The sequence below is a fragment of the Moschus berezovskii genome, chromosome 13 (assembly GCF_049115385.1).
Source record: "Moschus berezovskii isolate FMDL1 chromosome 13, NW_MosBer_1.0, whole genome shotgun sequence".
NCBI lineage: Eukaryota > Metazoa > Chordata > Mammalia > Artiodactyla > Moschidae > Moschus > Moschus berezovskii.
This window is the reverse complement of record NC_142472.1, coordinates 15977340-15993981: the sequence shown is the minus strand read 5'-3', so window position 1 is coordinate 15993981 and position 16642 is coordinate 15977340. Positions and strand designations below refer to the sequence as shown.

The window sequence follows — 16642 nt, the reverse complement described above, 5'->3', positions numbered from 1 at the left end:
TGCAGACTTCTCCTTGCAGAGGCTTCTGTTGTTGTGGAGCTCAGGCTCTAGGCGCTCAGGCTTCAGTATTTGTGACATGTGGGCTCAGAAGTTGTGGTGCATGAACTTATTTGCTCCACAGCATGTGGGGTCTCCCTGGACAAGGGAGCAAGCCTGTGACTCCTGCATTGGCAGGCAGATTCTTCTACCACTGAGCCACCAGGTAAGCCCATACCACCTATTCTCTTTAGATATATTTACTCTAAATATGACCTAAATGAAGAATTAAATTCCACTTAACATCAGAATTATTTTTGTAGTTCTATTGTTTGGGTCAATTGTTTCAGGTACTTTTCCCCTCTCCATAACCATTAACCAAGGTCACTCATAAGTAGAAAGGCAGAGTTAAGAGCCCCTTTCTCTTCCTTTCAATTTCCAATTAGCAGGTTTGTTAATGAGCAGTAAAAGGGGTGAAAGGCAGGCAACTTAAGAAAGAAAGAGAAAGAAGCAAATAAAGGTAATTTGTGAAAACGGATTCAGATCCTCGGCAGTTCAGGTTGGGCCGCCCCATTTGCTGTGCAGGCTGTGATCACTTCAATTTGGAGCTCAATTTCTTATTTGCTTTTATTGTCTTATCCAAAAAGAAAACTGGATTTCTAGAAATTCCTTCTGTGCAGAGCAGTTCCGCAAAAGCTGCTTATATAGCAGCTCTGTTTGCCAGCCTTCCACTCTCATAACAATAAACTATAGCCACAGCCGGCGTCAGGAAGCATCTTAACCTCTTGGACAAGGGATTCAGCCCCTCTTGTTCAGTTGCTCAGTCTCTTAGTTGCCTATTCTTTGCGACCCCATGGACTGCAGCACTCCAGACTTCCCTGTCCTTCACTACTTACCGGAGTTTGCTCAAACTCATGTCTGTTGAATCGGTGACACCATCCAACCGTCTCCTCCTCTGTCGTCCCCTTCTCCTCCAGCCTTCAATCTTTCCCAGCACCAGGGTCTGAGTCAGCTCTTCCTATCAGGTGGCCAGAGTAATGGAACTTCAGCTTCATTAGTCCTTCCAGTAGGGGCTGACATAATCCAGGTCCCTGAAGAAATTCCAGAAGCGTTTACTTTTTTTCCCCCAAGTATTGCTCAGATTGTCAAATCAACTTGACAATTTGTTTTCAGGACACTGTCATGTGGTTTGTATGATGTCAACTTACTTTTAGATAAATGAGGTCTGATTTTCTTGAATGAAGACATTTCCCAATTTTGTGTATCTTTATAAATAGCCCTCAGAGTCTGAGTGCTAAAAGCACTAACTAATGATAACAACCCCAAATGCCCTGGGAAAATATAAAATGCTACAAGTTCCAGTAATCATATTCTAAAATTTTCGTTTTCTTCCTTTCCTATAACCAAATAATAAAGAAAGGTCGGGCTAGGCCTTTGTCTCCCTAGTAAAACAGGGTAATAAAACCATTTAAATACCACCAGTCCTACTACCCAAATTCTCCCTGACTTGCCTCTTTTTGAAATATTGTCTGAGTTATGTTACTGTGAGATATTGTGTGCTAATGGGTTTCCTTCTACTGTTAACAGGTTTTGGATTCAGGGACATGGAAAGAATATAGTCGGCCACGTATTTTGCTGCAAAATAGAAACAGCCTATTTTACAAGATGGTGGAACAACTGGGCGAGGCAGAGGCTGCTGTCCTCACCAAAAGGGCAAAATAGGTGAGCCTGCTGCGGGAAGCTGTAATTAAAATTCGCCTCCAGGGTGCACTCTTCACAGGATCTCCCCCAGGGGTCTGGGAACAAGCACTCTGTGCTCTTTTCAGTTAGAAGCCTCCAGGGAGGAAGCTTCATGACTGGGTCTTAACAACACGCGGCAGGTGGAAGGCAGGTCTGCTGAGAATCTGCGGCAGTGCTGGGGGTGGGGGTGGATGTGCGCCCTTCTGTGTGCACACACCTGTGCCTGAGACAGACTTTGGATTTGACTTTCCACATGTTCGGACTCTGGGTTCAGATTCTCATGGAGCACTGAACACTCTCATTTGCAGACCCTTTCCATTCGTTCTGATTGGTGCTCAGCACGTTTGTGATCCAGGTTCTGTTGAGGAATATCCAGGAAACCTGAGAGTTTAAGGGGAAGAATCTTGGAATATTTTGATTCTAGGAAGATCTTCCAGAGAAAGGTGTAATCTATATAGAAAACTCTTACCTGAAGTGATCACTTTCTCCCTAATTCCTTGTTGTTTAGAGTTAGGTCCGTTTGCCCCCCATTCTTCCTCTACCTTCTAGAAGATGAAATTGTCGTCAGGACAAATGAAGAACTCATGATACCGTCGCACCGTAGCCTGAAAGGTGCCTGAAGGTTTACAGAGCACTTTCTTGAGATGAGATGTGCAAGGCTCTAAGCACTGTACATGGTGTGAGGAAGGGGCTCAGTGAGTAACGCTCAGTTCACGTGGTGTCTTCCTAACAGAGGCGCAGTGGTAACCAAGGTCTGCTTTCAGAGGCTTAGCCGTTGTCATGCAGCCATCTCTAAGTCCTTCTGGAGCCAGGTGGGAGTGGGATTGGGGTTGATGGAAAGATAGATGGAGGGAAGGAAGGTCTGGTGTTCTTGCCCCTTAACATGCACGGCTCAGGGTGGGATGTGGCTTCTCCATCGAAAATTTATCTCTGGATGTTAAATTATGGGTGTATTTTCCATTCTTCATTCTTTTCTGTCTCTCCCAGATTTTCACTTGTAAATAGAATAAGATGATTTGTGTAATATTTAAAATGTCTTAAAGAAAATATGTCCCAGTGTCTTCAGTTCAGTTCGGTTCAGTCGCTCAGTCGTGTCCGACTCTTTGCGACCCCATGAATCACAGCACGCCATACTTCTATATGAAAGCGTTATCTAAAATGTGGCCAAGTTCATCACTGTCTCCTCTCAGTCCTCTCTGGAAATGAGGAAATACAGAGCAGGACCTTCCACTGCTCATCAGGTAGGGGACTTCCTGGGTCCCAGAGCTGGCTGAAGAGTTGGCAGAGTTAGGCTTTGTGCTTAGGTTTGAGGAAAAGAAAGTCTTTGTTCTGAACTTTTCATAAATACTTATATTGTGTGCAAATGTTGAGAAGCTGAACAAGGAACTCTGTGTTTTATTCTGCCTGAAATTCACAGAGTACTTTTATCCACTAGAGTGTCTCCCAGTCAGACCATCCATCCTGAGACCTAGAAAGCCAGGAATCTCCCAAACCCTTTTGCTCTTTTGATCTTAGTCATTTCACATCAAAAAGAGGTGTTCCCACCTGTAGGTCAAAGTCTTCATTTTAAAACTATATTATCATGACATTGAGTAATGAGAAATAGAACACAGAATTTTAGATTGGTCCAGATAATAAGATACTAGGATTCAACCCTCTCTTTGTACAGGTGAGGAAACTAAGGTGCTTTAGCAGGAAGGTAGCCCTATGTATATAATTGGTGTTAAGCTAGTCTGCAGCAGACACAGAATTATAAATTTGTTCTTTCAGTAAACATTTTAAATCAAGTGTAACATAAATACTGAAGTAGACATAGGTCATAGAATTAGAAATCTTGTGATTCCTGGCCCAGTAATCCTGCACCTACTCTAACAGTATTAATGGTAAGTTACATTTGTGTAGTCCTTTATGATTTATTTTATACAGTTCTCACATGTATGATTTCACTGACCCTCCTGATGGTCCATTTTTATCTCATGTCATGGATGAGGAGAGTGTGTCCAGAGTTCACTCAAGGTCACAGAGCTGGTCCAGGAAGCACCGAGGGGGAGTTGCTGAGGGAGGCTGTGTGCTGTCCTAGGTACTGTGCTCTGCATCGAATCTGAGAACACTGCTCCTGTCACGTGGTAACCAAGGTAGGGCCAGTCACTGAAATTCACAGGGTGACAGAACCTCACTCTTGGATTTCAGTCCTGCCACTGGCTCAGGTCACCTCTACAGAGAGAAATACATTTCTTAATTCTCATCCCATCTTGACATTACTTCTGCATACTCTGCATCCTTTTAGGAGGATAAACTATCAGATTATCAGATTTTTGAATGTGTAAGTATCAGATATCAATGCATTGTTCAGCGCTATAACAAGGGGAGCGTTAGCCTAAGTCACAAGGTTTTCACTGATAGAACAGAATTCATTCATCTGGAAAGAAAACCCAACATCTGGGAGAACGTGCTTCCACATCACATTTTCTTGAACTCGTAGCTCAGGTGAGCTGATCACTGTCTGATTGACCCTTCTGGATGATCCTTGAAATAGTAGAGAAAGTCCCTTTTAGATACATAAAGCTACAGGGGGCAGTAGTTTGCTAGGGCTGCCATACAAAGACCAAAGAGTAGGCGACTTAAGCAGCAGGGACTTATGTCCTCACAGCCCTGGAGGCTGGAAGTCTGAGGTCACGGTGTCACAGCGTTGGTTTCCTCTGAGGTCTCGCTCTTGGCTTGTAGACACTGTCTTCCCTCTGTGTCCCACATGCTCCTCCCTCTGTGTGAGCCTGTGTCCTGGTCTCTTCTTATGAGAACTCCAGTCTGTTAGATTAGGGCCCACTTGTCTGATTTCATTTTAACTTTATTGCCTCTTTAAAGATGCTGTCTCCAAATACAGTCACATTCTGTGGTACTGGGGGGTTGAGGACTTCAACATGTAAAATTGGAGGTGAGAGGGTAACAGTTAGGAAGACCAGGGGTCTCCAAACGGAGGGAGTAGGCTGCAAGTGTCAGACAATTTTTATCTCTCTCTTAAGCTGCAGGAGGAAACACACTACTAGTGATATATTTTTTTCCCCTTCTCTATGCAAATTTATATCCCTCGGAAAAAAAGAAATGCAAAAAGGTAAAATGGTTGTCTGAGGAGGCCTTACAAATAGCTGAAAAAGAAGAGAAGCTAAAGACAAAGGAGAAAAGGAAGGATATACCCATCTGAATGCAGATTTCCAAAAAATAGCAAGGAGAGATATGAAAGCCTTCCTCAGTGATAAATGCAAAGAAATAGAGGGAGAAAAATAGAACGGGAAAGACTAGAGATCTCTTCAAGAAAATGAGAAATACCAAGGGAACATTTCAAGCAAACATGGGTACAATAAAGGACAGAAGTGGTATGGACCTAACAGAAGCAGAAGATATTAAGAAGAGGTGGCAAGAATACACAGAAAAACTGTACAAAAAAGATATTCATGACCCAGATAATCATGATGGTGTGGTCACTCACGTAGAGCCAGATATCCTGGAATTCAAAGTCAAGTGGGCCTTAGGAAGCATCACTACGAACAAAGCTAATGGAGGTGATGGAATTACAGTTGAATAATTCAAATCCTAAAAGATGATGCTGTGAAAGTGCTGCACTCAATATGCCAGCAAATTTGGAAAACTCAGCAATGGCCACAGGACTGGTAAAGGTCAGTTTTCATTCCAATCCCAAAGAAAGGCAATGGCAAAGAATGCTCAAACTACCGCACAATTGCACTCATCTCACAGGCTAGCAAAGTAATGCTCAAAATTCTCCAAGCCAGGCTTCGACAGTATGTGAACCGTGAACTCCCAGATGTTTAAGCAGCTGGATTTAGAAAAGGCAGAGGAACCAGAGATCAAATTGCCAACATCCGCTGGATCCTCGAAAAAGCAAGAGAGTTCCAGGAAAGCATCTAATTCTGCTTTATTGACTATGCCAAAGCCTTTGACTCTGTGGATCACAACAAACTGTCGAAAATCCTTCAAGTGATGGGAATACCAACCACCTGACCTGCCTCCTGAGAAATCTATAGGCAGGTCAGGAAGCAATAGTAAAAACTGGACATGGAACAACAGACTGGTTCCAAATCGGGAAAGGAGTACATCAAGGCTGTATATTGTCACCCTACTTATTTAACTTATATGCAGAGTACATCATGAGAAATGCTGGGCTGGATGAAGCACAAGCTGGAATCTAGATTGCTCAGAGAAATAGCAATACCCTCAGATATTCAGATGACACCACCCTTATGGCAGAAAGTGAAGAAGAACTAAAGAGCCTCTTGATGAAAGTGAAAGAGGAGAGTGAAAAAGTTGGCTTAAAGCTCAACATTCAGAAAACTAAGATCATGGCATCTGGTCCCATCACTTCAGGGCAAATAGATGGGGAAACAATGACAGGCTTTATATTTGGGGGCTCCAAAATCACTGCAGATGGTGACTGCAGCCATGAAATTAAAAGACGCTTGCTCCTTGGAAGAAAAGTTATGGCCAACCTAGACAGCATATTAAAAAGCAGAGACATTGCTTTGACAACAAAGGTCCATCTAGTAAAAGCTATGGTTTTTCCAGTAGTCATGTATGGATGTGAGAGTTGGACTATAAAGAAAGCTGAGCGCTGAAGAGTTGATGCTTTTGAACTGTGGTGTTGGAGAAGACTCTTGAGAGTCCCTTGAAGCAAGGTGATTCAACCAGTCAATCCTAAAGGAAATCAGTCCTGAATAATCATTGGAAGGACTGATGCTGAAGGTGAAACTCCAATATTTTGGCCTCCTGATGCGAAGAACTGACCCATTTGAAAAGGCCCTGATGCTGGGAATTATTGAAGCCAGGATGAGAAGGGGATGGCAGAGGATGAGGTGGTCGGATGGCATCACCGACTCAATGGGCCTGAGTTTGAGTAAGCTCTGAGAGTTGGTGACAGGGAAGCCTGGTGTACTGCAGTCCATGGGGACGCAAAGAGTAGGACAGGACTGAGGGACTGAACTGAACTGATACAAATTTAAAAAGAGGTTTCTTTTAAAATTCTGTGTTGCCATAAGGATACCTGGTTCCACCTGAACTTAACTTTTCTCAAACCTTGAGATAACCAAAGCATTTTTCTCATGGAAGTGTTTATCTTAAACTGTGTAAATGTAAATGAACAATGTTTTTACCCTAGACTCTGTCTTCAAGTGGGTTCCCCCTAAGACTCAGAACTGACTTGACAAACCAGTATGTTTTACTCATGCAAATATTCGCTTAAGCTATGGCAATGAGACTATATTTGCTTCAAAAGCTGCCTTTTTTCAAGATCCATGTCAATTATTTTATGGCCGGGGACAAGTCACCTTGTGCCAATGTTATCTCAAAATGCATGTTGTGTGTGAGGGGCCTGGTGCAAGTCTCTGACTTCTGAGACATTTCCTTTCTCTGATTAGCATGCTGCTAGAAGCCATATGGATCTTCCCTGTAGCTCAGAGGGTAAAGAATCTGCCTGCAATGAAGGAGACCTGGCTTAGATCCCTGGGTAGGAAAGATCCTCTGGAGAAGGGAATGACAATCCACTGCCGTATTCTTGTCTGGAGAATCCCATGGACAGAGAAGCCTGGCGGACCACAGTCCATGTGGTCGCAATGAGTCAGACATGACTGAGTGACTATTACTACTAGTAGCTATATAACATCCATCTAAAGACTAGCAGGGGGCACTCTTTCTGTCTCCTGATGTCTATGTCAGAAGCTTTCTCTATCTCTTTTATACTTTAATAAAACTTTATTACACAAAAGCTCTGAGTGATCAAGCCTCATCACTGGCCCCAAATTTTATTCTTCTCCTCTGGAGGCCAAGAATCGTGGGGTCTTTTGTGGTGTAGCAACAGCCTTTCAGATGGCACATGGTTCAGCTCCAAGTATAAATGCTTGTCATCCATTCTGTTCTGTGATGAAGCAGATCAGGTTGAGATTTTTTGAAGTTTCTTTGTTCCCAATGTGTAACATAGGTGTCATTTTGTCTATTCGTGAAATCACCTAATACAGCCCAGAAGTTATAAAATCCTCATATCCTAGCTCTAGGAGCCTGGTCCAGTTGGATAGATGGAGGAGGCACTTTGCATCCACGTGGCCTTGTGTCCCCCAGGGCCTCTGGGCCTTAGGTCCTCACCTGAGTGTAGAACAGGATTACAGCCCTGCCGGCTTCGTCACACTTATCACAGGGATCAGATGAGAGAGCAGATACTTAAGTGCTTTGAGAATATAGAGCATTTAATGGTATAAAAGTGGGATCATTTTGTAAAAGGCTGTAGGTAGAAACCTTGCCTCCCAATAATAAAACAAATATACCCATAGTTCTTCTAGGTTACTTTAGAGACTCTAAATCAGAGGTCCCCAACTGTTGAAGATCCTTTTCAGTATTCAGCTCAGGTATTTCAGACCATGAAACAAAGTCCTTTTCAGTTGAAAGTTGCTAGAAATAATATTTTCTTTATAAAAAATTGTATTGAGAAGGGTTATGGGGAAAAGAGCCAGATGATTTTGGAAAGAATATTAAGCAGTAGAAAATGAAATGAATTTTCTTTTGTTCCTTTAACCATTTTTAGTTTCACCAAAAGAGTACTTAATATATAACCACAAAATATGTCTAGCTTAATAAAATGGAGGAGGGTGATTATATGCAATTAAATTCCCCTCTATTCCCACCAAAGGCTCTTTTTTAAGTGCTTCCATTACAATGGAAATAGCCTCAGATTTCAGCCAGTGGGCCCAAGCATTCTTGGAGGGTTTATTTTTCTCCTTAAGTGACATTTAAATATATAACATTTCATGTGCAGAGCAGGTTATGTTAGCAACAAGAAAATAAGAAAGTGCACTTATTATGAAGGTCAGTGTCCTGGTGCTTTTCTGTTGCGTGTGTGAAGTTCATTCTCTCTCATGATAACTTTGCTTACAGCACCCACAAATGCACTTGTAGACAGGTTTTGTAAAAGAGATCTGGAATCATATGTCTCAGCAACCCAGGTTGACATGAGTCAGCCTCTAATAGACGATACATTTTCTATTTTAAAGACTCAAAGGAAACTTTTCACATTCTTCTTTGAGGAAAAGAGTTACACTTGAAGTCGTTTTTTGCCCAAACATGTTCAGAGATAAAATAATGTCAGGGCTTGTAAAACCTTATTTTGTTATGTGCATCTGTAAGGAACCGAGATACAATACAGCTATTAAAAACTGATGATTGTGGAGCTTGACAGCACTTCATTTCCTTTCTGTTCTGATTATACACTGAAAAATTACTGATAAACCTGATATACTGAAAAATACTGATATAGCTGTATCTCTTCCAGTTCAGTTAGAATTTGGTAGAATTCAAGAGCTCAAAGGTCTGGAAGAGATCTGTCCTATTATTGGGTATCATCTTATATTTTAGAGAAGTCTCTTGGTTGAGTCATTGTTAAAGCGTTTGATTCTCTTTTCGTTCTTGGGACCCACTATACACAGGTCACATGTCTATATGCCCTATAACTGCTTTGCCACACAAATTAAACACCAGGATATTTCATACGTATATGCCAGTGTTTCAGTGCCTGTCAATCAGAGTTTATAAAATATAAACATAACAACCTGATATTAACATCCAAATCTACCGTGCTCCTTTTATGTGTGAAAATGACACGCAGATGCTAGTTTTCCTATCCACTTTGTTACCCGGTTTTTAATGTATTTCAGGGAATAAAATGATTTTGCTTAACAATTTACTGTAGTGATAAAGCATATCTGTGAGTCAGAATGACCAGAAATCTAGTAGATCTACAGGTTATTTGGCATTACGCCCAACCCCACTGAGGGTTTTAATGGGGCTGCTTCCTCCGTAGAATAAATGCATCCCTGGTTTTCTAAAACTGTGCCTCCAATAGCGATATGATTGCTTCACTTGAAGGAAACCTAGAAATGTGTTGTCTCAGGAGAACGACTTTAAAACTTTTCTTTTTTTTTTTTCCATTGGAGGCTAATTACTTTACAATAATATATTGGTTGGTTTTGCCATACATTGACATGAATCTGCCCCGGGTGTACATGTGTTCCCCTTCTTGAACCCCCCTCCCGCCTCCCTCCTCCCCATATCCTCCCTCCGGGTCATCCCCGTGCACCAGCCCCGAGCATCCTGTATCATGCGTCGAACCTGGACTGGTGATTCGTTTCTCATATGATAATATACATGCTTCAATGCCACTCTCCCAAATCATCCCACCTTTACACTCTCCCACAGAGTCCCAAAGACTGTTCTATTATATACCTATGTCTATTTTGCTGTCTCGTATACAGGGTTAAGGTTACCATCTTTCTAAATTCCATATATATGCGTTCGTATACACTATTGGTGTTTTTCTTTCTGGCTTACTTCACTCTGTATCAGTTCAGTTCAGTTCAGTCGCTCAGTCGTGTCCGACTCTCCGCGACCCCATGAATCACAGCACGCCAGGCCTCCCTGGCCATCACCAACTCCCGGAGTTCACTCAAACTCATGTCCACAGAGTCGGTGATTCCATCCAGCCATCTCATTCTCTGTCGTCCCCTTCTCCCCCGCCCCCAACCTTTCCCAGCATCAGAGTCTTTTCCAGTGAGTCAGCTCGTCGCATGAGGTGGCCAAAGTATTGCAGTTTGAGCTTTAGCATCAGTCCTTCCAATGAACACCCAGGAGGCTCCAATTTCATCCACCTCATTAGAACTGATTCAAATGCATTCTTTTTGATGGCTGAAAAATACTCCATCGTGTATATGTACCAAAGCTTTCTTATCCATTCGTCTGCAGATGGACATCTAGGTTGCTTCCATGTCCTTGCTATTATAAACAGTGCTGCAATGAACATTGGAGTACATGTGTCTCTTTCAATTCTGGTTTCCTCGGTGTATATGCCCAGGAGTGAGATTGCTGGATCATATGGCAGTTCTATTTTCAGTTTTTTGAGGAATCTCCACACTATTCTCCATAGCGGCTGTACTGGTTTGCATTCCCACCAACAATGTAAGAGGGTTCCCTTCTCTCCACACCCTCTCCAGCATTTATTGCAGGTCGACTTTTGGATAGCAGCCATTCTGACTGGTGTGAAATGGTATCTCATTGTGGTTTTGATTTGCATCTCTCTGATTATGAGGGATGTTGAGCATTTTTTCATGTGTTTGTTAGCCTCTTTATGTCTTCTTTGGAGAAATGTCTGTTTAGTTCTCTGGCCCATTTTTTGATTGGGTCATTTATTTTTCTGGAATTGAGCTGCAGGCGCGGCTTGTATATTTTGGAGATTAATTCTTTGTCAGTTGTTTCATTTGCTATTATTTTCTCCCATTCTGAAGGCTGTCTTTTCACCTTGCTTATAGTTTCCTTTGCTGTGTAAAACTTTTAAACATGTTGTTTTTGTCTTTTTCTCCCTCAGGTGTACTTCGAAAGGAGATAGCCAGATATTACTCACAGTGACCTGTGGTTATGAATGTTTCCTGTGGATAGCCCTCAGCCTTAACAATTTTTGAGTCAACACTGTGATTCTACCATGAGTTCGTGTCTATTCCAAATTTTTTTTCCAATAGGTTTTGCACTGCATAAACTATATTCTACTTTTTTTATACCAGCAACAAACATTTACATGTTATAAGATATTAGCTCTCCAACTTCACTCAGTGATTTCAAGCTCTTGAAAAGGGATTTATTAAGTTTATTTAAATGTTATATTACTTGCTTTCTTATCCAAATCAGAGGTACAGACCACCAATGAAAGCTGTCTCCCAGGTTTTGTGTCTTGAAAGACTCCAGAGCTAAACTCATTTTCTAAGATTTGAGACAAAGTTGTCACAAATGTTTTTTTACTGTTCCCAGAATTACATATTACTTTCCAATTATATCAGGGATTCTGTTTACTTGAAGACTATGTGAAGTTGCTGTTTTGTGTCACCACTTCCTTTAACATGACTAGGATCCATTTTTCCACCAAAAGACCTCTGGTTAAAATACTACAGAGAAAACTATAGGAAAAATATATAACATACTATAGTTTAAATAACAACAAAAAAAAGGATATATGGTTAAATAAAGGACAATACTATATGTTCTAAAAGAGAAGGAAGAGAAAATATGCTTTCTCAAAATAGGAGCCCTTCTAGGGGATTTGCTAATGAAGGACAGATGTGTGCTAGACTGTCTTTTAGATAGAGGATTTCTTTTTTTTACATTACAATTTGTGGTAAAGTATATATAACATAAACTTTACCATATAACCATTTTTAGTCACATAATCCAGTGGCATTAATCACATTCACAGTGTTGTGCAGCCACATTGTCTGGGTAACTTTTGGTAATTATGTTTTTCCTATTCAGTGTGTTATTTCTGCAGAGTTATTTTGATAAGTTTCATTTGTCTAGGAGGAACCTGTTTTCTGTGAGTTTTGAGCTTGATTTACATAAATTTATTCACAATATCTTATATGTTTAATCTCTACAGCATCTCTGACTGTGTTCTTTTGGCTTTTTTTAGCCTTCTTTTTTTTTTTTTAATATACTTGCATAACTTTTTCCTGTTTTCAAAGAATCAATTTTTTGCTTGATTGATGCTCTCTTTTTTCCCTTAGTTCATCATATCATTCTTTCTTTCCTTCAACTTTTCCTTAACTTTGAGGTTTTTCCTCTAAATTCTTAAATTAAAAAGAGGTTAGTAATGTCATCATTTTTCTAACATAGATATATAAAGCTGACTTATTTCCTAAGATCTGCTTTAGCTGCAGCCTGCAGGTTTTGGTACTCACCACCGTCAATAACCATGTAATATGTATTTTCTAATTCCTAATTTAATTCATTAACTATATCTTTTACCCACGGGTTATTCATAAGTATAATGTTCTCTAAATTTCAAATGCTAAAGGATTTTTTCTTTTAGATTGAACCATGTGAAATTGCTAACATTCAGCCTTTTATAAGCTATAAAATGGCACTTTCATATGGTTCAACATATAGTTGTCTTTTGTTTTTAATATATAACAATTTCATTTGGTCAGACAACATTAGATTGTGAATTTTAAACCAAAGGTAACCACATTCACACAAAAGGTCCTTGTTTCTACCATTTTGTATTTTATTGGGAGTTTTTAAAATGCTAACATTTAATGTTAAAATGTTAACTGGTACATGTGTAACCAGTAATTTTCAGTAAAAATCCTCCCCAAATACTGGAATGATTTCTGATACTTGTTGCTGGCTGGTTCTCTTGGATGCAGACTCAGATGGGGTTTAGTACTGGGATGTGTATCAGGGTTGCCCTTGGGGTCAACACTGTGGAATCAGGAGGGAATAAACAGGGTAAGGCAGAGGGAAAGATCAAGCTGGATCACTGCCCAGATGACCTTAGCTGACCCCATGTGAGTTTGGAGTGACGATGGCCCTTCAGGGTTGTCCTGACACATCCAATGACCAGGCCTTTTAACCTCCACCCGGATGGGTCATTGCATGTAGGCTGCCCCCAAAAGGGCTGGTGGTTTAAGGTTGCCCACTGGCAGCACTTACAGCTGCTGGACAACGAGTCTTTGATGGGAGGTCAGGACAGCATGTCTCCATGTCCCCCCTGGGCATGTATCACAGCTCAAAGGTAGGTGATGAGGGTGTACTGTGGGGGAAACTCTTGATGACTGACGTTTAAGTCAAAATGATGACTTAGTGATTCTCCTCAGTACCCTTTGTTCTGATAAATAGAGGAGAGGGTCCATGTTGGGGAGATATTGGCATTCTCCAGGGTCAGCCCAGTTGTTGCCTCTTCTAGGAAGTCACCTTCAGATCAGTCGTCATCCTGGGTAACTCGGATTTGTGTATTTCCCTGAGCACCTTTCGTGTTAAACTGAACCATACATGGTTAGTGTCCATTGTCTCCATCTTGAGAAACTATTTTTTAAACAAGGGGCCTGTTCTTTCTGTTGTGCATGTGGCCTACCCTGTGAGTGTTCACAAGTGGTCTTTTTCTCATTAAACTAAGTGAGAAAAAGACTTGAAACTGTGCCCTGTTCACTTTTTAATTATGTCTTCCAGCAGAGTATATGTACATAGAGGGTGCTCAGTAAATGTCTGTGGAATGAACAAATGATGACTAAGAACAAACCTTTCTTCTCAACTTTATAACTTTGAGATTTTAAGAGGTAGCCTGGGATTACAGGAAGCCCTGGTTCTGGAGTCAATCACACTGATCTGTCCTTTCTCTACTACTAACTAGCAGTGTGGGTGTGGGCAGGCAGTAACCAGCCAAGGTGCCAGGACATTAGAATGGCACCATCCCTGACAAAACAGGCTCTGTACATCCTACAGCCACATAGTCTTAGTTACGTGCTTGGGTAAACATCTCAACCTCTGAATCTCAGCTTCTTTGTCTGGAAAATGAACATAGTTCCTGTTCTTGAACCATTGCTTTGGTTGGGATGATGGATGGACTAAGAGCATCCAAAGACGCAGGGTGGAATCCCTGACCTTGGTGATTCTTATCACCAGGAGAGGAGAGCAGGATGGGTGTGGATGAAGGAGGTTTGTAAACTGTGGAAAGTGTACTTGAGGAGGTCCTCATATGATGGCCTGGACCAAACTGTTCCTCCTCCACATGTAGTTAGAATGACACAGCACATGGGGAGAAGCACAAACTCTGGATCAGGGACAAATCCTGGCTCCTCTGGGCGCTGACTGGGTTTGGATACAAGTTCTGCTACCTGGTAAGTGTGGGCTGTTAAGGTTGGGAAGCCCACTGTGCTTCAGTGTCTTTGTCTGAAAGTTGAGGTGGGGATAGTATGATTCTCAGAGTGCTGCTGCAAAGATTAACTGTGACAGTGATACTCAGTGTGGTCTGTGTACTAGTGTCGGTCCATGACCTGTTTGTAACCCGGTTAGAGAGAAATATAGGAAATTCAAGAAAGCTAGAAACTCACAACCATCTGTACTGCTGTGACATCCACCCTCAGGATGAGTGGGATCCTGAACACCCCGGGGACCAGTGTAAGTATTGTACTTGTGGGGTGGGGAGGGGCCCCTGGCTAAGCTGCACACCAACCATGCACAGTGGATCATTGATCAGGTTGCAATGGGTTGAAAAAGTAAAATTAAATAAAACATATCTAATCCCAGTCAGGTGAGAAAAACTGCTTTTGAACAATGTTGGGTATGTGATTAGCTGTCAGTAAGTACTACCCTCTCCAGCACCATCCTTTTTATTAGTTGTTACCATCATATTTATCTTAAAATTAGAGCACACAGGCTTTCAAAAGGCCCTACTATACATTATCAATGTTTTTAAAAGCACTAAAAAGTTCAGTTCAGTTCAGTCGCTCAGTCATGTCTGACTCTCCGCCACCCCATGAATCACAGCACGCCAGGCCTCCCTGTCCATCACCAAATTCTTGTTCAAGTTTAAAGGGTTTTTTCAAGTCTAAAAACAATACTGTGCATATATTTTACCAATTCTATTCTTGAATCATCAGAATGCTCCTAATGTTGAAGAAGGTCCCTGGAAGCACAACAGGCCACTTTAAAACCTTCAGAATTTTTTTAAACACAGGTTTTAAGTGTAACCTGTTAATTTTCCTTTAAAAACAGAAAGAATGTGGATTAATTGAGCTTTTGTTTTTTAAAACTAATGTTCTAAGCAAAGTGTTTCTTTTTTCCAAAACCTATAGCAGCAATGTGTTTTGAAAACTGGGAGAAATATATATTTACTTTAATTTAGACCTAAAAAATAATATTACTAGAAGGAATCTCATGCCCCAGCCCTGTGAGACCTCCATCTGTACTCCAGGCCCATCTGACTTGCCTTAGGAGTCAAACTGGGATTGTGTGATTTTTTTTTTAATAAGAACCAAGGTTAAAACTTAGATACACTAGGAATATTCTACAAGATGTTTACATTGGATGGTTCTGACTAAATTCACTGTTTCTCTCAGCAAACATGCTCACAAATATCCATCCCAATAGGTGGAAGCTTTGGGTATTCCACACCAGTGTTTGATCCAAACACTATCATACTTAATTCTGGAGGATGTTACGGAAAAACATTTTTAAAATTAAATTTTTCAGATTATCTAGACAAAAAATGAGTCTCTGAGATGGAGTTTCTTATCACATTAGAAATGTCATAAGTAAATAACGATAAACAGAGGACTGAGGGCTTTTAAACCCTACATTTTACAACATTAAAAATTTTTTTAAATCCATGAGTTTATACTGATTCCTTTAAGACATAGATAGTAGGAAGAGAAAGCCTTTTTTTTTTTTTTTTTGCAGTAGAAGGTCAACTCACAAATGTAGACAGATTGACAGAAACATACCATATAGCAGCCATCCTTGTCATAAATAATTCAGACAAAATTCATCATTCTCTGAATATACGGTGAATGTCCATGGGTTGGGGGAGACACAGCATTTTCATGAACTCAAAGTATCTTCTCAGATTAATTCTTTAGGGAAGAATTGTATTTTCAAAGTGGAAAAATCTGGCGAACACCTGGCTAAGCAAGTAACCAGAGTAAATAGTATAAATAGTGAACCCACGGTGACAGCCTTGAGTTTTTTTTGTGTTTCTTTAAAAATGTAAGTATTGTTGATTTACAATAGTGTCTTAATTTCTGCTGCACAGCAGTGATTCCGTTATACATATACATACATTCTTTTTCATATCAGTTAAATAAGCAGGCGACAATATGCAGGTCATACTCCTTTCCCAACTTTGCCCCAGGTGGTTGTTCCATGTCCGGTTATAGCTGTTGCTTCTTGACCTGATACAGGTTTCTCAGGAGACAGGTAAGGTGGTCTTTAAGTTTTCCAGTTTGTTTTGATCTACAGAGTCAAAGGCTTTAGCGTAGTCAATGAAGCAGAAGTAGATATTTTTCTGAGCAGAAACCATAATACGTACAAAGTCTGGAAATGTACTTCCTGGCCCTTT

At 40.8% G+C, this 16642-nt stretch overlaps 1 protein-coding gene across 1 annotated transcript in view; it reads left to right on the top strand.

Moving 5' to 3' along the window:
- LOC148775812 (ATP-binding cassette sub-family C member 4-like) overlaps positions 1-12903 on the top strand; it is a 154648-nt gene extending 141745 nt beyond the window's left edge. Inside the window, 3 exon segments of the mRNA XM_088842651.1 lie at positions 1564-1698; positions 11126-11165; positions 11168-12903. Of these exon segments, the coding sequence (XP_088698777.1) occupies positions 1564-1698; positions 11126-11165; positions 11168-11232 (240 nt within the window). The 3' untranslated portion in view covers positions 11233-12903.
- The last annotated feature ends 3739 nt before the right edge of the window (positions 12904-16642 follow it).